Source organism: Thalassophryne amazonica, chromosome 6 (genome assembly GCF_902500255.1).
Source record: "Thalassophryne amazonica chromosome 6, fThaAma1.1, whole genome shotgun sequence".
NCBI lineage: Eukaryota > Metazoa > Chordata > Actinopteri > Batrachoidiformes > Batrachoididae > Thalassophryne > Thalassophryne amazonica.
In genome coordinates, this window is record NC_047108.1 from 73,040,595 (window position 1) to 73,062,427 (window position 21,833).

The 21,833-nt window shown below is 41.0% G+C and overlaps 1 protein-coding gene across 1 annotated transcript in view; it reads right to left on the reverse strand.

Annotated features, from left to right (window-relative positions):
* Positions 1 to 19,736, reverse strand: part of LOC117512415 (protein Wnt-2b-A) — a 35,416-nt gene extending 15,680 nt beyond the window's left edge. The window contains exons 1-2 of the mRNA XM_034172472.1: positions 19,226 to 19,736; positions 3,167 to 3,387 (exon numbers count right to left, since the gene is read on the reverse strand). Coding sequence (XP_034028363.1) covers positions 3,167 to 3,387; positions 19,226 to 19,407 — 403 coding nt within the window. The 5' untranslated portion in view covers positions 19,408 to 19,736. The remainder of the gene's footprint in view (positions 1 to 3,166; positions 3,388 to 19,225) is intronic.
* Positions 19,737 to 21,833: the final 2,097 nt, after the last annotated feature.

Below are 21,833 nucleotides of genomic sequence, written 5' to 3' on the forward strand. Positions count from 1 at the left end.
CCATTATTACGGTAAACAAGTAATAATTGTGGACTAATTGCTGTCTGAGGTAACTGGAGCATAAACATAATTTCTCCATTGTGAGATCAGTAAAGTATATCTCATCTCATATATATATGTGTGTGTGTGTGTGTGTGTGTGTGTGTGTGTGTGTGTATGTATGTATGTATATGTGTGTCTCATCAATTCCACAGTCCAGAATTATAGTAGGAAAATAAGGACAATTGGAGTAAAGTGATTGATTTTTTTTCAATTGTTAAAAATATAATAATTCTAATTATTCTAATTATTATTAATATTATTATTGTTTTTTGTTGTTGTTTGGAAAAGATGTCTTTACAGAGTCTTCAAAAGTGGACTTTTACTCTAACGGGGGCTGTCAGTTCCTCTCTGTAGTTCCTCACTTGTTCATTCTGTCTAAACAGGAGTTAGACGACAGTGAGGGAAACCTGATTTTTTTTTTTTTTGGAAATCACTACATGATTATCTGGGCAGAAGGTAATATCACACATGCTGTGCATATTTGAATCATGTGGGGTTTTTTTTTATTTGGCCACTCCATGCTTATGAAACAAAACAACCCAATGCAGAGCAGACATCAGGCTTATTGTGAAGCAGACAAAGTGCAAACACTTATTTGGTGACTCAACTTTAATTAATCTGATACAGATCAATAAAAAAAAAACATGCCTTGATCTGACATTTCTTTGGTGGGTTGTTTCTGCTGCAATACACACACTGCTGCCTGGCTTCCTGATGTTCCAAACTACATCTAAGCCATCGGTCACAGAAGGTGGGTGTGTTAAAATTAATAAGCAAAATTAGTGGTGTTAAAAAAATATATGCTGATGCCAAGTTACACAGAGGTGGTGGTCAAGCAGTTAAGTGCAGTGTTTGCAGTTTTCAGCTTTCAGCTCAAGGCCACCCCCACCCATTCTCCATATAATGTGGAGGTGTGTCAAGAAGGACATCTGTTGTAAAACATATGCCAAATCATGTATAAAAGTTAACACGATAACAACGCATTTATGTTAACACAAGATATAAATGTAAGTATATGTAAGCACTGATGTCCATGTCTCTGTGTCCTCAGCCTTTCAGATCAAGACACATGGAATGAGCTTAAGGAGTCATGAGGTCTGTGGCTATGCTGATACCCTTGCAGGAGAATGAAGGCCCAAGTCTTTCGGGTCCTCCTGGTGCTTCCTGTCTTACTGTGTGGTTGTGAGACCTGGAAAATAAACAGGTCTCTAATTCGATGACTGGATGTGTTTGGTACTGGGTCCTCGTAGAATTCTTGGGTTCCAGTGGAATGACATGACATCAAACAAATACTTGCTTAGGGAAATTCAAGTGAGGAATGTCACTTGCATAGTGAGAGAATGTCATTTTTTGAAGGTATGACAGTTTGATCATGAGGTGTGTGGGTCTGTGCATGTTACAGTATGCAAGTGTAGCAATGTTGAAGACCCCAGTTAATGGAAAAGGGTCAGAGCATGACCACATTTTATCTGCCAGCGACAAACAGATGGCTACTTTCAAGAGGTGGGGATGGCCCGGATGTCTGCTTGCATAGTTGCTGTCCAGTATCTAGGGCAGATTTACGGTATGGTAGAAGTGGTGACACATGGCAATGGTACATGCTACCACACCTATGTAACCTGACCTGACCTTTACTTACAAGTGTATCCCTAGTAACCTGTAACTATCATGCATAGGAATATCGATCTCTTCTGTGCTATTTTATGGCCGCACGGCACACAGGAATAATCAAACTGTCACAAATTTTCAAGAAAAGATGGATGAATGATTCTGCACCTTTCCCATCACCAAAAAGCCTGCGAATCAAGAGCCCAAAAAGGAATGAAACAAAACCAAAACTAACAAAAGAAAAACAACGCGAACGTGGACCTCAACGCTTTAAACAAAATCAAAATGAAACATTCGAGATGACGTGACTGACAGCGGGTTTCAGAGCGAGTGGAGCCAGCCTTGTCCTCATGTCTGCAGTATTTGCAGGGGTGGGATTTGTTTGTCTTGATAACAGGTGAGAGATTTTGTTTGTCTTCACAACAACAAAGTGTGTGCACACGCAGGCCAGCCACAAACGGCTGGAACATGTGTAAATAGTTAAGATAGTTGATAAAATGTTCTTACTGCTATTATTTCTGTATGACAACGTTCCTTTCCGTCCCACACATGGACGAGTCACCAGTGATACAAGGATGTTACGTTCAGCTCATTGGAGCTTCAGTTATTGATCTGTTCAGATATCATCAACATTCATGCAAGATAACAGATTTGGGAGGTAGGTTGGACGAAGATGGACAACAGTCAAATGGAAAGCTGACATTACGGAAAGTACGCAAATGTTAAGTAACAAATTGAGGTTGTCGTCGGGGATTCGTTCACATTTTTCAACAGTTTGAAAATTCTGACGAAGCACCAGCTACAGGAATAAAGCTGGACGATGGTTAAACGATGCTTCTGAAAGTCAACGTAAGTCCAGATTTCATGTTTTGTTTGGGCTTCGTTAGTGCCATGTGACCGGGGCTTTAGTTGAGCTGAACAACAGCTCGTGGCCACAGCAGCTGCACTAAATGTGTGTATTTTGTCTTAACTGCCTTCACATTTTGGTAAATTATCCAACTCTACACCACCGCTGTTCATTGTGGATCAGGTTAGAAAGCCTCTATCTTGCTGTTATTCATCAAAAAATCATGTTTTAGCCATGCACAATTCTTGTTCATAAAGGGCTTTATGAATGTTGACAGTGGTGAATAAAATGGACTGAACAACGTGTGCCCCTTTGTGCTTGTATATGAATCTGCACAAAGCGTAGAACTCTGGCGGGGAGTGGAAAAACAAAGTGATGACGAACCCACGTCTCGAAGACTGTGTGTTTATTGATGAGGCGTAAGGCGTTATAACACTCTATTAGCGACTATAAACACAGAGCACCAGAGTACGCCATCCTGAGAAGCTCAGATGGGGAGAAGAACAGAAAAGGAGTGGGGAGACAAGGCAGCGATAAAGACGAATGGCAGCTAACATGAGGAGGAGAGGTGTGAATGAGGAGGAGTGAGAGGAAAATGAAACAGTGCCAGATAACACTCACATGCTGCTCTTTTGGCCACACAATCAGCAGTCAGACACAAGGACTTACTGCGCAGTAGAACTCGTCCGAACACTGTGTGGTCGCGGTCCAACGTGCTGCAGTTCCAGCGATGGTGCCTGAACTGGTGCTGGCACTCTCTGATCCACTCCTTGGTGCCCTCGCCAATGGCTTGCATGATGTCTGGATGGCGCTGGCACAGTTGCCGTTGCCTGTTTACGAGACCCGGGATGTTGTCACAGATCACACGGGCCCCCAGCGCGCCGATATACCTGAAGACACAAGACACAGGTGTCATGGAATGGACTTCAAAGAAACCTGCTTCTTTCCGATGGATTATCCGGTTGTGACGTTGGTGCGGGAGAGTCGCAGTAACAGTCCTCTGTGAGTCAGAGTTCACGACACTTAACAGTTTAAGGTTTGCGAGGGGGAGGGGAGGGGAAACCATTTACTCTGCTCTCCAAATAAATAAGCACTTAACCTCTCCCCACAAGACCTGCGTGTGTGTTTAAATGTTTCCCAAAGGGATAGCGAAAATCATGTTGTCACAAATCACAGCAAGACATCTGGGGCGTCTAATAACCCTGTCAGAACACCTCCTTACTCACTTACTCATCTGTCTTTTTCCGTTCACTCTCATCTTACTCCCAGCTCCCTGCTTCTTCCAGACTTTCTTATCCCAACACAACAAGCCCTTGAAATCAACATAAATGATTTTGTGAGCCTTCAAAATATGACATTCCTATGTGCGCGCTCACCAATCAAGCCATTTGGCCAGTGGCTGCAGGACTCTGGTGAGTTCATAAGGGAAGGTCAGAGAGCAGGAAGCTGTGTGGTCACAGATTTTTTTTTTTTTTACGAGGCCGGGAGAGAGGATGGAGAGGCTGGAGGCTCTCTGCTCCCCTGAGTGGGATTAGAGGAGATGAATAAGAACAGAGTGCTCATCAAAGGAAAGAGCCAGAGCAGCAATTCACACTTAATTTTCTCTCTCTCCTTCTCTCAGGGAGTCAAGAGGACTTGTGGATTTTATAGGATAGTAAATCATTATCCATAGGTCTAAAACAACATGCCGTAAAAGCTGTGCAACCCCACTGTGGATCAGGAAGGAAAGATGCACGACAAAGACTATTCAGATGTTGTGTTGTCTGGAAACTGTTAGATAATATCAGTGTTAATTCCTTATTTTGTTGTTTTGTATTAGTTATCAAGTATTTGCTTTTGTTTAGAAGTGCTTGGAACCTGGTTCAAAGTCTCAACAGAAGAGTTGGGTTTTGCTTCCATATTGGGATTGTGGGACTAAAACCCACCCACTGTACTGCCTGCATTGTCTTATATAAAAACCAGTTGTCGTCCATGTTCGGGGTCTCTCAGAAGATGGAGTCCATGTGTGGGCTGTGTTTCTGGGGACCCGGGCCTGGTTTTCAGCGTGACTTTCAATAAATTCAAATCGATTTTGTTGTTTGTAAGGGGCACTATATTACAATAAGAACCGGGAGGATTAGTGAGGTCTTCTAAAGGTCTGGTCTTACTTCTCCAGAGGCTTTTTGGGAGGTTAACATTCAGCCATCCCAACTATCAACAGCGAATCATCTTGGTTACATGTGAAAACAAAGTTACTCATTGAATTTGTTGCTATGGTCAGGTGATATGTTTGGACCACAAGAAAATAAAGTAGGTAGAGGAGCTCCATGTTTATAGCTAATGTCAAGAAGCCCAGATAAGTTTTTAAACAATGTATTGTCCTTCCAGATAATATACTCTAAAGACGAGGCTGGGCCAACTGGGTAAAAACTGTTTACACTCCCATGTTCTTCTCCTAGGTTTCCTGGTAATGTAGTACAGGGGAAACGTTGAACTGAATAGCCTGACTGTCATCTCTGAATACTGGCTGAAATGGAGTTGACAAAGGACACCTTCACACCTCGAGCCCTAGCTTGAAAATCTGTGGGACATCAACCATAGAAAGCAAGTGAATTTTGGATGTCTGTAACTCCACTTTTCAATTCATGAGGCATATTCTGAGCCCAAAGTTGACTGTAGGATCAGAACAGGCTGTATTTAGTTATTTAATGTGTCATGGACGTGTTTTATGCATATTATCAAATAAATCAATCAGTCATAATGCCATCTGTCCTTGCAGCTGGTGGAATTTTATTTAACTGATGTGAGAGGGTTTCTGGCAAGTAATTGATTCTGCTTGCAAAGTGTCACAGTGCACAAGCAGGAGTGGCAGTCATCCACCACAGCTGCCTGAGGTGAAGCATTTGAGTGCTTCTGCAACATCTCCTCGACCTCCTTCTTCTGACGACTCAATCTCCTCCATATACCACCAGGCACAGATAGCACCACCACCCTGCTGTCCCTGAATTCTATGGCCAGTTCTGTCTTCATGCTCCCCACCTGCCTAACCCAGTAGGCAGGTGGGCAGTTGAGCACCCTGCATGGTGGCACACTGGCATTGGTGTGTGACTGTAAGGCATCGTGGTAAAGTGCTTTGAGCTTTGAATTCAAATGGAAGCCTGCGTATATAAACACAGTCCATTTAATTGTTATTTTTTATTTTCACTTCAATTTTGTTGTAGTATGATAGACTAATGCACATCCCTGTGTGTAAAAGCAGAGTGTATGCACATCATGAACCTGCTTAGATTAGGGTTTGGGTGATCTATGGCACAAGTGCTCTGACAACATAAAGAACATGAACACTGTGAAAATGGAAACTGCATCAGCTGGAAACGAGCAACAACATTCACACTGCGCTGTGTGCTGCTTTGTGCTGGATGAGAGATACGGCCCTAGCATTTGTTTATTCAGTTTGGACAAGTGTCCAAAATGCTACAGTGTTGTATTTTTAACTTTGTTCTGTTTGCTTTCACACAGCAACACTTCTATGAGGACAAAAACTCTTAACCAAAAGCCACAGGAGAGAGAGCACACTGTCCTGTTATCAGTCAAAAGTGCTGTGTTTTACAGTGTTGTATAGTAACAAAGTAAAAATACTTCACTACTGTACATAAGTACATTTTGGGAGACTTTGTACTTTACTTGAGTTGTATAATTCAGCTTACTTTCACTTTTACTTCACTACATTTCCAACCTTAATTGCATACTTCTACTCTGATACATTTTCTATGCGCCATGCCGTTACTCGTTACACACAGACACACACACACACACACACACAAAACACACACACACAAACGAAAAAAGTCGTGTTTTCACCCAGAGACACAACTGATTACTAGTGACTGCAACAAAGTCAGGCCGATTTGTCATGTAGCACGTCCGGTAGGCTTTTTTGCAGTTGCGCACTTGGATGGTGTTTGTCAGGAAAATGATAATTTCTCTAAATTGATTACAGACCTGCAGTGGGTCTGTAATCAACTTTTCTGCAGCGCGGCTTTGCTTTGAACCTTGAACCAATCGAAGCAGTGATTCGCAGGTCGAAGCAGTGCTTCGATCTACGATTCGTGGATTTTATTTCGCATTATCCTAATTTTTTTCCTGCTAAAACCCTGAAGAGCATATGTCTGTGAGTAATATTTTTATTTTTATGTTAAACCGACCTGTTATGGTCTTCTGAAACCGTTGATAGATGTATTTTATAACTTAAAAATGGGACCGATGCTAATGCGTTAGCATGTCTATGGCGTTTTCAATGTTAAAGGTTGCATTAAGCTGTTCGCATCAGCACGTTTGTGTTGATTTGTGTTCGTTGTTGTAAAAGAGTCAAATTGTAATTTTTTTAATTTATTTTTAATTAATATATTATAGCAACAACAATAATAGTGTACATAATAGACAATAATAGTCAATAATAATAGACTATTAATGTTACAATACAATTTTAGAGAAAGAGACAAAAAGAACCTAATGAAACAAAACACAACAGAAAAGATAAAACCATGTAACAATGAAAATAAATAAATACATATAGAAATAAATAACTGTTTCCTGTGAACACCCCGTGAGTAGCCCCTCTTTTAGGTTTTGAAACCTTGTTTCTGAAGTGTTTTGTGTGATGTGCACCATTTTCAGTACTTTGACTAATACTACCAGTCATTTACAAGCCTAGATAAACATATATAAAAAAATAATAATAAATCTGTCCGTTTTTGATTATTAACATTTACTTGTACTTTTACTTTAAATCCTTGAGTACATTTAGTTGTACATTACTTGTCATACTTAAGTACAATAAATACTAGATACTTTAAGACTTTTACTTGAGTAGCATTTCAATCGGTTACTTGAACTTCTGCCAAAGTCATTTTTTTAATGGGTATCTGTACTTTTACTTAAGTGTGATTTTCCGGTACTTTATACAACACTGTGTGTTTATACTACAGACAAAAGTTCAACTTGAAGACTAAACTGAGGTGCAAACATCAGCGTGATCACAAGCTGCCACTGGTTTAGTCCCAACCATAGACTCCATATATAATGGACACACCCTCTGTGATATTAGTCACAGATTTCCTGAAAGTGGGTTTGAAGCTTAAGTGAGATGCTTCAAGATGTCACCAACTTAGCAGCTCCTGACTCCACCTAACTCCCAGCCAACCTATAAATGGGTAAAGGGGTGGAACCATTTACCCATTTTACATGGTCACTTTTCTCAAGTTTAAATGAAATTAGTGCTGTCAGACAATTTAAAAAATAAACAAATTAATTCCAAGCTTTGCCAATAATTAATCACATGTAATCCCATAACTAATCTCATCTATCTATCTATCTATCTATCTATCTATCTATCTATCTATCTATCTATATATCTATATATATATATATATATATATATATATATATATATATATATATATATATATATACGAGGGCTGTCAATAAAGTAACGGTCCTTTTTATTTTTTTCAAAAACTATATGGATTTCATTCATATGTTTTTACGTCAGACATGCTTGAACCCTCATGCGCATGCGTGAGTTTTTCCATGCCTGTCGGTGACGTCATTCGCCTGTGAGCACTCCTTCTGGGAGGAGTCGTCCAGCCCCTCATCGGAATTCCTTTGTTTGAGAAGTTGCTGAGAGACTGGTGCGTTGTTTGATCAAACTTTTTTCTAAACCTGTGAGACACATCGAAGTGGACACGGTTCGAAAAATTAAGCTGGTTTTCAGTGAAAATTTTAACGGCTGATGAGAGATTTTGAGGTGATTCTGTCGCTTTAAGGACTTTTCACGGTGCGAGACGTCGCACAGCGCTCTCAGCCGCCGTCGTCAGCCTGTTCAAGCTGAAAACCTCCACATTTCAGGCTCTATTGATCCAGGACGTCGTGAGAGAACAGAGAAGTTTCAGAAGAATTTTATCCGGATATTCCACTGTTAAAGGAGATTTTTTTAATGAAAGACGTGCGGACGGGTCCGCGCATCGGCTCGCACCGCCACAGGAAAAACACCTCTGTTGAAAGCCTTAAGGACAAGTTGGAACATGTCCTGCTGTTAAACAATTTCTCATATACTCACTCCACTGAAAGCCATCAAAAGCCGCCTGGATTTTACAAATGGTTATCAACACGGAGGTGTTTTTCCTGTGCGGAGCATCGCGTACGCGCGGACCCGTCCGCACGTCTTTCATTAAAAAAATCTCCTTTAACAGTGGAATATCCGGATAAAATGCTGAAACCGACTTCTTCTGAAACTTCTCTGTTCTCTCACGACGTCCTGGATCAATAGAGCCTGAAATGTGGAGGTTTTCAGCTTGAACAGGCTGACAACGGCGGCTGAGAGCGCTGAGCGACGTCTCACACCGTGGGAAGTCCTTAAAGCGACAGAATCACCTCAAAATCTCTCATCAGCCGTTAAAACATTCACTGAAAACCAGCTTAATTTTTCGAACCGTGTCCACTTCGATGTGTCTCACAGGTTTAGAAAAAATTTTGATCAAACAACGCGCCAGTCTCTCAGCAACTTCTCAGACAAAGGAATTCCGACGAGGGGCTGGACGACTCCTCCCACAAGGAGTGCTCACAGGCGAATGACGTCACCGACAGGCGTGGAAAAACCCACGCATGCGCACGAGGGTTCAAGCATGTCTGACGTAAAAACATATGAATGAAATCCATATAGTTTTTGAAAAAAATAAAAAGGACCATTGCTTTATTGACAGACCTCGTATATATATACAAAAATATAAATGCAACACTTTTGGTTTTGCTCCCATTTTGTATGAGATGAACTCAAAGATCTAAAACTTTTTCCACATACACAATATCACCATTTCCCTCAAATATTGTTCACAAACCAGTCTAAATCTGTGATAGTGAGCACTTCTCCTTTGCTGAGATAATCCATCCCACCTCACAGGTGTGCCATTCCAAGATGCTGATTAGACACCATGATTAGTGCACAGGTGTGCCTTAGACTGTCCACAATAAAAGGCCACTCTGAAAGGTGCAGTTTTATCACACAGCACAATGCCACAGATGTCGCAAGATTTGAGGGAGCGTGCAATTGGCATGCTGACAGTAGGAATGTCAACCAGAGCTGTTGCTCGTTTATTGAATGTTCATTTCTCTACCATAAGCTGTCTCCAAAGGTGTTTCAAAGAATTTGGCAGTACATCCAACCAGCCTCACAACCGCAGACCACGTGTAACCACACCAGCCCAGGACCTCCACATCCAGCATGTTCACCTCCAAGATCGTCTGAGACCAGCCACTCGGACAGCTACTGAAACAATCGGTTTGCATAACCAAAGAATTTCTGCACAAACTGTCAGAAACCGTCTCAGGGGAAGCTCATCTGCATGCTCGTCGTCCTCATCGGGGTCTTGACCTGACTCCAGTTCATCGTCGTAACCGACTTGAGTGGGCAAATGCTCACATTCGCTGGCGTTTGGCACGTTGGAGAGGTGTTCTCTTCACGGATGAATCCCGGTTCACACTGTTCAGGGCAGATGGCAGACAGCGTGTGTGGCGTCGTGTGGGTGAGCGGTTTTCTGATGTCAATGTTGTGGATCGAGTGGCCCATGGTGGCGGTGGAGTTATGGTATGGGCAGGCGTCTGTTATGGATGAAGAACACAGGTGCATTTTATTGATGGCATTTTGAATGCACAGAGATACCGTGAGGAGATCCTGAGGCCCATTGTTGTGCCATACATCCAAGAACATCACCTCATGTTGCAGCAGGATAATGCACGGCCCCATGTTGCAAGGATCTGTACACAATTCTTGGAAGCTGAAAATGTCCCAGTTCTTGCATGGCCGGCATACTCACCGGACATGTCACCCATTGAGCATGTTTGGGATGCTCTGGACCGGCGTATACGACAGCATGTACCAGTTCCTGCCAATATCCAGCAACTTCGCACAGCCATTGAAGAGGAGTGGACCAACATTCCACAGGCCACAATTGACAACCTGATCAACTCTATGCGAAGGAGATGTGTTGCACTGCATGAGGCAAATGGTGGTCACACCAGATACTGACTGGTATCCCCCCTCAATAAAACAAAACTGCACCTTTCAGAGTGGCCTTTTATTGTGGGCAGTCTAAGGCACACCTGTGCACTAATCATGGTGTCTAATCAGCATCTTGATATGGCACACCTGTGAGGTTGGATGGATTATCTCAGCAAAGGAGAAGTGCTCACTATCACAGATTTAGACTGGTTTGTGAACAATATTTGAGGGTAATGGTGATATTGTGTATTTGGAAAAGGTTTTAGATCTTTGAGTTCATCTCATACAAAATGGGAGCAAAACCAAAAGTGTTGCGTTTATATTTTTGTTGAGTTTAGTTATATATATTGCCCTTTAATTTGCAAGGCATATACAGGGAAAAAATGTAGCTGTAAAAACAATGAACAAAAAATATTTGACTCTTATTAAAAAAAATACAGAAATATTTTAATGTACAAAAATAAACTGTGCAGTCTATGAACTCTGCAAAAATGGTGCATCATGAACATATTGAGAATTATGTATTCTATCAGCCAGATTAGGGTAGAACAGTTTGAGGTCCAAGAGGTGGGACTGAGATGGTTTTGACATGTGCAGAGGAGGGACCCGGGGTATATAAGGAGAAGGATGCTGAGGATGGAGCCACCACGCAGGAGGAAAAGAGGGAGGCCAAAGAGGAGGTTTATGGATGTGCTGAGGGAGGACATGCAGGTGGTTGGTGTGACAGAGGAAGATACAGATGACAGGGTGAGATGGAAACTTGATCTGGACCCCTAATGGGAGCAGCTGTAAGAAGAAGAATTTAGGTGTGTGTGGGGGGGGGGGTCACTGAGAAAGAGTGCATTAGACTTTGCTTTAGGGGAGGTCTTTTAATAATCTGAGGTAAAATTAGAGCATGAGGGAGGGGGGTGGGGTTATTGCTGTAGTATAAACAGCAGGAGACCACTGATGTGTTCAGTGACACCACAACTGAATTTATTGAATATTTTTCTGGTTTATGGGAGGCAGAGGTTTCTGTCCTCCTGTAAGTTTGATGCCTTCCTTACCATTTGACAGGTGTGCCACCCCAGTCAAACTCCACAACTGTCACTGTTCCCAGAGCAGGACACATACAGCGGGACCATGCGTGTCACACCAGACGCGAGAGCTGCTCTGATCACCTCCGCACCTCACTGGATGTTGTGACCCCTGCCCCCATGCCAAAAATAATAATAATAATAATGATATTTGCGGTGATAGGGTTTGCGATCAAGACTTCTTGCAATAATTGATCCGTAAACTGAAATCCATAAACTACTTAAACTGAAAAAAAAAAAAATATATAATATATATATATATATATATATATATATATATATATACATATATCATGAATGATACTCATGATTTGCGAGAACCAAGTTCATGTTTTGTGAGACCTACGTTCATGTTTTGGGATATATTTTTTCTATATTTCCGGTTTGCAATTAACAGTTTGCACATAATTCATGGTTTGCAGCTGATTCATGTTTTGGGGGTTAACAGATCTCTCCAGAGTTGTTCAATTGGATTCAGGTCTGGTCTCTGGTTGGGCCACTCAAGGACATTCACAGAGTTGTCCTGAAGAGACATAGTTGTCCTTCTGGAAGTTTCTTCTCTCTCCACAGAGGAATGCTGGAGCTCTAACAGAGTGACCATCAAGTTCTTGGTCACCTCCCTGACTACGGCCATTCTCCCCCGATCACTCAGTTTAGACGGGTGGCCAGCTCTACGAAGAGTCCTGGTGTATCTGAACTTCTTCCATTTACAGATGATGGAGGCCACTGTGCTCATTGGGACCTTCAAAGCAGCAGAAATGTTTCTGTACCCTTCCCCAGATTTGGGCCTGGAGACAATCCTATCTCAGAGGTCTACAGACAGTTCCTTTGACTCATGCTTGGTTTGTGCTCTAACATGCACTGTCAACTGTGGGGCCTTATATGTAGACAGGTGTGTATCTTTCCAAATCATGTTCAATCAACTGAATTTACCCCAGGTGGACTCTAAGCTGTAGAAACATCTCAAGGATGATCAGTTGAAACAGTATGCACCTGAGCTAAATTCTGAGCTTCAATTTTGAGGAAACAAAAAATTAATTTCAACCATTTTAGAAAAAGGCTGTAACATAACAAAAGGTGGAAAAGTGAAGCGCTGTGAATACTTTCTAGACGTACTGTAAATAATAATTAAATTTCATTCACCATAAATATTGGAGTTCAGATAGATGGCCAATCTGCGTTATCTCATTTTTGTATTAAGTTGATCAAAATGTAATTAGCAGTATACTCAGAAAGCAACTCGCACCATGCTAGCAGCTGGCCAACTGCATGATTGTTGCCACTCTAAAATGACCACACATCAAGTTAAACACAACTTTATACTAATTCATTAAATAAGACTTAACCCACATACCCAAGGATGAAAGTGTGGTGATAGGAGCGTGTCTTCAGTTGATATGTTGGTGAAGGAACTAATGGGTAGATATGGTATCAACAGAAGATGGTGAAAGATTTTTCCAAAAAAAAAAAATTTAAATTGCTGTTGTGAATACCTATTTTAAGAAGAAGGCAATACAAAGTTACACACAGATGTATAAAAGTGTTAGAAGACTCACACAGGTCAACTACATTCTATATAGGAGATGCATGAGATCAGACAAGAGTCTCCAAGGACTATGATAAATGAAGATGACATTGTGAAAGAAGAGAGCAGGTTGAGTCTAGCCTGGAAAGGTGGAGACATGCTCTGGAGAGAAGAGGAATGAAAGTCAGTAGGAGCAGTTCATTTGAATACAATTCAATTTCAGTTTATTTCATTTATATAGCACCAAACCAAGACAAAGTTGCCTCAAGGTGCTCCACACAAGTAAGGTCTAACCTTACCAACCCCTAGAGAAAGATGGATTGCATGCATGTAAATGTCTTGGAATAGTAAGGCTGCAAGGAGTACAGGTGCTGATAGTAGATGAGTTTAAGTACTTGGACTCAACTGTCCAAAGTAATGAAAAGTGTGTTCGAGAGGTGAAGAACAGACTGCAGGCAGGGTGGAGTGGATGGAGAAAGGTGTCAAGAGTAATTTGAGTATCTGCAATAATGAACGAGAAAGTTTACAATTATGTAGTGAGACCAGCAATGTTGTACAGCTTGGAGGCAGTGGTGCTACCCCCAAAAAAAATAAAAAAAAATAAATAAATAATACAGAAGGCAGAGCTGAAGATGGTGCAATTTTTATTTTTTATTTTTTTAAATCAATCAACTTATTTATTTATTTATTCATTTATTTAGTACCCATAATCCTATTTTTCAGTCATGAATGCATTCTTTCATTTTTAAAAGGTATTATATCAGCTAAAAATGCAGATATAAAGTTCAAATTTGGAATACACCCTATTAGGGCACCCCAGATACAGTAGTAAATTTCAAAAATGGGATACAGAGCTAATTTTTCATTCTGTAACATCATAAAAATGGCAGTTTGTCCATTGTCACAAATAATTACAAAATTTCACAAGAGCTGTACTAAAGAAGGGATTCAATGGACAATCTTCATATTCTAGAATACACATATCTGGGGTACTAGTTATATGTGTGTAAAACACTGTGGTCATAACTTGAAGGGTTTTTGAATTATTGACTCTTAAAAATTGAACATGATCATAGAATGTCAAAAATAGGCCTCCAGTCTCTTTAGGATTTGACCAGATATGTCAAACAGAATTAAAAATTAGCTCTGTATCCCATTTTTGAAATGTACTATTGTATGTGGGGTGCCCAAACAGGGTGTATTACAAATCTGAGCTTTATATCTGCATTTTTAGCTGAGATTATGCCTTTTAAAAATGAAAGAAAGCTCAAAATACATTCACGAGTGTAAAATGGGATTGTGGGTACCCTAATTAAAAAAAATTATATCTAAAAAAACTACTTGGAATTAAGCAGAAATATTTTGCATGTGTTCATCAGACATATGTAGGTAGGTACTTGTAGAAAAAAAAATCATGAGAATCTGAGTCGGTGACCTGGGAAGATTTTGGAAACTCTGATGATTTCACACAGAATAACCCATAAGCAAGGGAATACTTTGGGAAACCTTTGTTAAGCACTGCAATATGGAGCTACTTTCACAAATTCCACTTAATACTTTGTTGTGGAAATAAAAGCCTTAACCTTGTCCACAAATGGGGTTGACTTCTGTGGACTCCACGACATTTGAATTCACACAGTGGAAACATGTATTGTGGTCAGATGAATCGGAATTTTTGATTGATTGTTATCAGCAACTGTTATCAGCAACTAAAACTCAGGGTTTCTCATGGCATAGGGTTGTGTCAGTGCCTTTGGCAAAAGTAATTTACACTTCTGTGTTGGCAGCATTAATGCAGAAAAGTACATAGAAATTTTAGAGCAATGTATGCTGCATTTAACACAGTGTTTCCAGGGGGTCCATGCATTTTTCCAACAAGACAAATGTGCAAAACCTCATTCTACACACATTTCAAAGGCATGTTTGCAGAGGAAGAGGATATGGATACTGGACTGAGACAAAATAACACCTGAAACGCCTTATCAGTCGGTGTGTCCTTAATGCCAAAAAAGAAATGGCAACATTACAAAGTGGTAAATGCATGTTTTACAATGAGTTGCAGGCTTTAAATGTGGGAATGGATCGAGGTTAACATACATATGAAATGAAGTTGCCTACACAAAACATGAAATATCTTTGGTTCACACTGTGTGCAATGAAATAAATGTCTATAAGTAAATGTAAGAATCACTGCTTTTTTTTTTTTTAAATTGCATTTCCCATGCGGTCCCAAGTTTTCATAATATGGGGTTGTACTACAGACTACTGAAAAGTCCAATTCTGGAAGTAGTTCAATTAACATTTTATGTATTGCTTCATATTTTTGTAGTTTATAAAAGATGTGCATAGTTCTGGTCATCTGATAGAATTTAAATAAGGTGCTGCACATCATCTGTATTCACTGACATGGCTCATTCTGTTGAATCTTTTCATTGCAAAAATGTGTCTTGTGTGAAATACCTTTTTGACATGTTTATTCAGTTTGCATTCTTTTAGTAAGTGGACCATCATCTACTATAGTCCACTTGGAACCATTTTCAGGTGGATCAGAGTCCAGTTGATTGGTCAGTGCCAGAGGTGCATGTTCACACCTCCAACAATTGCTAAAACTAAGGATCTCCAAACTTGCTTCTGGAGAGCACCTTCTCTGCATGTTTCCCAATTCTCAATGCTCCACCCAAAGGAAATTAACGTAAACAAATGTGTCAGCCAATCAAGAACAGGGAAACACCAGATTTCAGGTGAGTCAGTACAAGTCCTCTAAAAGAGGAGGGTTAGACATCCGTGACTTAAACTGAGTATGAAATCTTTGGTCATAAATGGTAAATGGACTGCATTTATATAACGCTTTTCCATCTGCATCAGACGCTCAAAGCTCTTTATAATAATGCCTCACATTCACATCAATGTGAGGGTGCTGCCATACAAGGTACTCACTACACAGGTGTGGTTAGATCTGGGAGCATGTGCTAGTGTCCCTTATTACCACAGCCACCACACTACAGAACCGCCTTGGGTTGTAGATGACAACCACACTGAAAAAATTGGCTCTTTGGATGGACTCAATTCAATTATGTGTAGGATTTCCATCTAATAAATATATGTAGCCCCAACTCAAATAAAACACATCCATGCAAGATAACGTAATTTAATTTAGTTGGGATTACATATATTTATTAGATGGAATCCAACCCAATGAGTCTGTTTTTTGTGTGTATCACAAACAAATGACTCATTGGATGAACTCAAATTATGGGCAGGATTTCCATCTAGTAAATATACCTAGTCCCAACTCAAATAAAGCACATCCATGCAAGATAACATAATTTAATTTAGTTGGGACTACATATATTCATTAGATGGAATCCAATCCAGTGAGTCAGTTTTTTGTGTGTATCACTCAAACAAATGACTCATTGGATGAACTCACTTCAATTATGGGCAGGATTTCCATTGAATAAATATATGTAGCCCCAACTCAAATAAAACACACCCATGCAAGATAATGTAATTTAATTTAGTTGGGCCAACATGTTTATTAGATGGAATCCAATCCAGTGAGTCAGTTTTTTGTGTGTATCACTCAAACAAATGACTCATTGGATGAACTCAAATTATGGGCAGAATTTCCATCTAGTAAATATACCTAGTCCCACCTCAAATAAAACACATCCATGCAAGATAATGTAATTTAATTTAGTTGGGCCTACATATATTTATTAGATGGAATCCAATCCAGTGAGTCAGTTTTTCCCGAGCTCGGAGGAGCTCGGAGTTGAGCCGCTGCTCCTCCACGTCGAAAGGAGTCAGTTGAGGTGGCTCGGGCATCTTTTCCGAATGCCCCCTGGACGCCTCACTGGAGAGGTGTTCCGGGCACGTCCCATTGGGAGGAGGCCCCGGGGAAGACCCAGGACACGCTGGAAGGATTACATCTCTCGGCTGGCTTGGGAACGCCTTGGGGTTCCCCCGGAGGAGCTGGGGGAGGTGTGTGTGGATCGGGAGGTCTGGGCGGCTTTGCTTGAGCTGCTGCCCCCGCGACCCGACTCTGGATAAAGCGGAAGAAAATGGATGGATGGATGGATGGAGTCAGTTTTTTCTGTGTATTACTCAAACAAATGACTCTTTGGATGAACTCAGTGCAGTTATAGACAGGATTTCCATCTAATAAATATATGTACCCCCAACAAAATTAAATTAAATTATCTGGTGTGGATGTGTTTTATTTGAGTTGGGGCTACATATATTTATTAGATGGAAATCCTGCTCATAATTGAATTGAGTTCATCCAGTGCATCAGTTTTTGAGTGCACGCAGGCAGACTACCGGAGCCAAGAATTTGCAAGACCCCCATGGCAAGCTGCCGCCCAAATTACTTACATCCTTCTAGTTGTTGGTGGCTTCAGGTTTAATCCAACAAGACCCCATTAATACAGCTCCAGCCCCCTCCCAGGCCTGATTTCAGGATGGGGACCAATCTCCCTTTGCCTGTCAATCTGAGCCCTTTACAGGGCCAATTACCCAACACAACAGTGCATAAATGCCTCCCTCTGCGATAAGGTGGTGATTCTTGCAGGAGTTGTCCATATCTACTCAGTAAGAAATCGCCTTTGGATTTTTTTTAAGTTTTTAAGATAACAAGGATTAAGTCAAGTCATGGCCCTCAACATCAATTTTATGTGGTGTTACAGATGACAGTCAAAAGGGAACTTAGCCATGACAAACAGAAGCCAAACATCTTACACACACACACACACACACACACACACACACACACACACACACACACACACACACACACACACACACACACACACACACACACACACACACACACACACACACACACACACACACACACACACACAAATGATGTATGCTGACATTAAATTCTAATTTTTTTTTCCTGTTCGGGCTGTTACCCTCCATGAATAATTTGGAGGCTGGAGGAGTATGTGGGTGTTCATTATTTCACAAGAAGATTTATCCAGTTTCAAACATTTAAAAATGTTTTTCACATTTCCCAAACGAGGCTTCCCACTATCAATTTTGCTTCTTATAGTTGTCATCTCTGCAGGGAAAAGTCACGGTGAATGCAGCCAAAGCTTTTACGCACGTAACTTCCCATTACGCGCCTTTAATCTACACAAACTCTTCGACATTCCACGCAGCCTGCACACCCGCCCACACACAGACACTTCTCCCACAAACACGCACGGACTTAGGCACTTTTTTTAATACCCCAGGCTCACCTACGCTCTACATGGCTGCTTTGGGGCTATTTGAGTGACGGCATAACTTTATTTGTGTGGTACCTGGTGAATTAATGAGTGCTCCACTTTAAGCTCCAGCTGAGCTCGACACGCTGCCGCGCACATAAATTAAATTTATCGCTCTTTTATTATTGCGCAACGTGGCAGGCCAACAAATGAAGAAAATTATTTCGAGAAATGAAACCTTGCAGAAAGTTTTGAAAAAAAGGTAAATTGGCTTCAAATGAAGCGTTGACAGAAACACGTTGGCATTCATTAAAATGCATTCAGATTGCTCACATTTATGAGAAATAGCCCATGAAATACATTTTGATCAAATCAACTTGTTAATTTAGATTAAACACCCACCAAGGACAATCATCAAATTCAAAATGTTGCCAACAGCTCTGTGGAATGCGCGGAAAAACTATAAATTAACCCAAACTTGCACACACACCATGTCTACCATGTCTAGCGCACCCCCCCCCCCCCCCCCCCACACACACACACACACACACACACACACTGGAAAAAAAAGCTGACGCGTAATTTAAATAGGAGCAGGTTTTGCTTTTAAAGGGGAAATTACGCATTAAAAAATAGTCATGAATTAAATTCACTGGCAATTTGTATCCTTGAAAACCTCAAGAAAAAAAAATCAAAATAGGCAAGTTCAGGTCCGTTTCAAATGAAGAAGATAAATAATGCGAGCATCTTTCTAATAAATGAATAAATAAAATAATATTAATAATCATCATCATAATAGTAATCATAATAATAAATGCCTCATGCTTTATAAATCATAACAGGCCCGTGGGCGTGTTGGGTGTAAATTTTACTCACCACCATGAAGAGTCCACCCGCGGGGTGACCAGCAGCAGCAGCAAAAAACACGCACAGTATATCCTGGAATTGGCCACGGGGTTTTGGCACAGTGATGACCGGGATGAGTCTTTAACTCCTGGCGAAGAACATCTCTGAATGTGCGCTGGCCGGAGGCTTAGAATCCTGTTTAAACCCAGCATGCCTGCGCCAGCTTTATCTTGAAAACTTCCAAAAAAAAAATTCAAATTTCGAAGATTTTTTTTTTTTTTTTTTTATAAAGGTGATGTTTGTTGTGAAGCAGGTACAGCAGGCTTTATTATCCAGCGTGCGTCTCCATATAGTGCGCGGCTGTCAGGAGACTGAGGAGCGCGTGTCCAGTGCCATGTGCGCACCAGAACGCAACTTTACCTGACTGGCAACAAGTGATTTCACCGCAGTGGACGATCAGTCAGCTCTGGCAAGATTCTTGTCCTGATTTTCTTTTCTTTCTGGTGAGTTCAGAAGTTCGAATTAAAGTTGAACTCAAAGAGGGTGCATGCAGGGCTCGGTGAGACTGTGTCGGCTCTGTGACGCGTACAGCGGCGGCTCGGATGTTCGCACTGGACTCTCTCCTTTATCGGTGCGCAGGGGCCAGAGTCAGAGGAGAGAGAGGGGGAGAGATAAGGGAGGGCTCCATGCAGACAGCTCCTCTCGACCATTGGGCAAAAAAAGGGTTATTGGGTTTATCCGAAAGAGAAATAAGGGTGGGATGGACGGACGGATATACGGTCCTGATGTGACCCCAGTTCACCTGTAACCTGGAATGAGAAGTTAATCGTTCTTTCCAGTATCAGAAAGTTAAAGTGACTTCGATCTTAAATGCTCACCAGTTAAAATAAATGGCAATAAAATGACTTTTTTTTTTTTTGCTGTTCTCTAAAACACTAATGAAATTACATTGGAATATATTTCTTTCTTTCTAACTTCAATCACATTAAAATTTGTCAATCAAACCTGAAATCTTTTCAAACATGTGCTGAAAAGGAAATAAATGTCAGTTGAGCACCAGAAGGACAGAGCTCTAAAATAATTAAAAACTACTTTTCCACATCCTAAAATTGCATACTGTAGTTATTAAGTTGTTTATGCATTATATGATTCCTTACATCTGGTGATATTGTTATTATATACTGTGCGTTCCATCTGTGCCAAGCCACCTGACCAGAACTATATCCGCTGCCTTGACATAAACCAGTATATTAGGAAGAACAAGAAAAATCAAACAAAACACCAAACTGACCAATTTCCGTGATTAAAAATGTCATTTCTGAGCGTTATGTCATTGCCATTTTGATCATATGGTGAATTTGACATTCCTGGGATAGCTGGCCAAATGATTTGTCAAAAAATGAATTTCCCACAAACAAAGCAATCATTAAAAGTGAAGTGTAATCAGAGGCTTACAAACATTTTGATATGGTTGCAAAAAAAGGCAACTTATTTCAATATTTAAAAAGGTGAACCTCCCATGAATCACTGATTTTAAAGCTCCATTTTCATTCTCATGCATTCCAGAACCACTTGATCTATAACTGTGACAAGCTGTTTGTGAAGATCCTGGTTGCTCACTTGATAATGTCACTTGCCAGTCTACCATGTCTAGCTTGTACTGTGTAAAAACATCATAACTGTAGACATCATGGTGCATGTGTAATATTATTTTAGCAAAGTAATGGTGCTTCCTGAATACCTCCTGCCAATGTTACAGCATGTGCAACAGTACACACTCCATGGAAATGCAAAGGATTTCCAAAATATTCAAAAGTCGTGGCCAGAGAAAAGCACTTAACATGATGAAAACTCTGCCATGGTTGAAACAAGACAACAGCACAATGACAGACTATTCTGGTTCACAATGGATACCCTGAAAGATCTTCTAAGATTCTTCAAGGTAACAACTTGGTTTCAAACTGCAACTTTCCGGAATCAGAGGCAAGGAAGAGTGCCTCTTGATTGATACCTGGATGGGATATCTACATCCAGGGTTCATCTAGAGATGCCTGTGCATGGGTTTGTTTAAAATGGGAATGTCGTTGCACACGGTCCCTGACAGATTCTTAGCATTGGTCTGATGGCTGGGAAATCCCAAACCATCAGTGTCTACAGACCTGCTGCATTCATCTCCCTTCACAGCCATCACTTCCTCCGCCTGATCCATAACTGCCAACATTTGATGTCACAATGCGGGACACCCACACATAGCCGCGAACGGCAATGTCATGGAGCATAATTAGGGGTGTCTGGGGGCGTGCCCAGACTCACACAACTGCGGGACTAATGAGCGCCCTACACACACTCATGCGGAAAGTGGGATATGGGGGTAATGCAGGACGGCTGGCAGCTCTGCTGATCACTGGTGAGGAATTCTTTTACACCAGAGCCCCATCAGCCAGCTCATGCAGGGTTCCTCTTGGGCCTACATGGCTACCATCGTGGCCATGGTGCACACAAGGTCCACACTGTATTGATCCTCAACAGGTAATCCCCTACTTGATTCATTACCCAGGTGTCACAACGCAGATGAGGGGCTAGATTTTGACACCTGTAATATATACAACCCACTCTCATGGCAGTTTGTGGGAGTGGG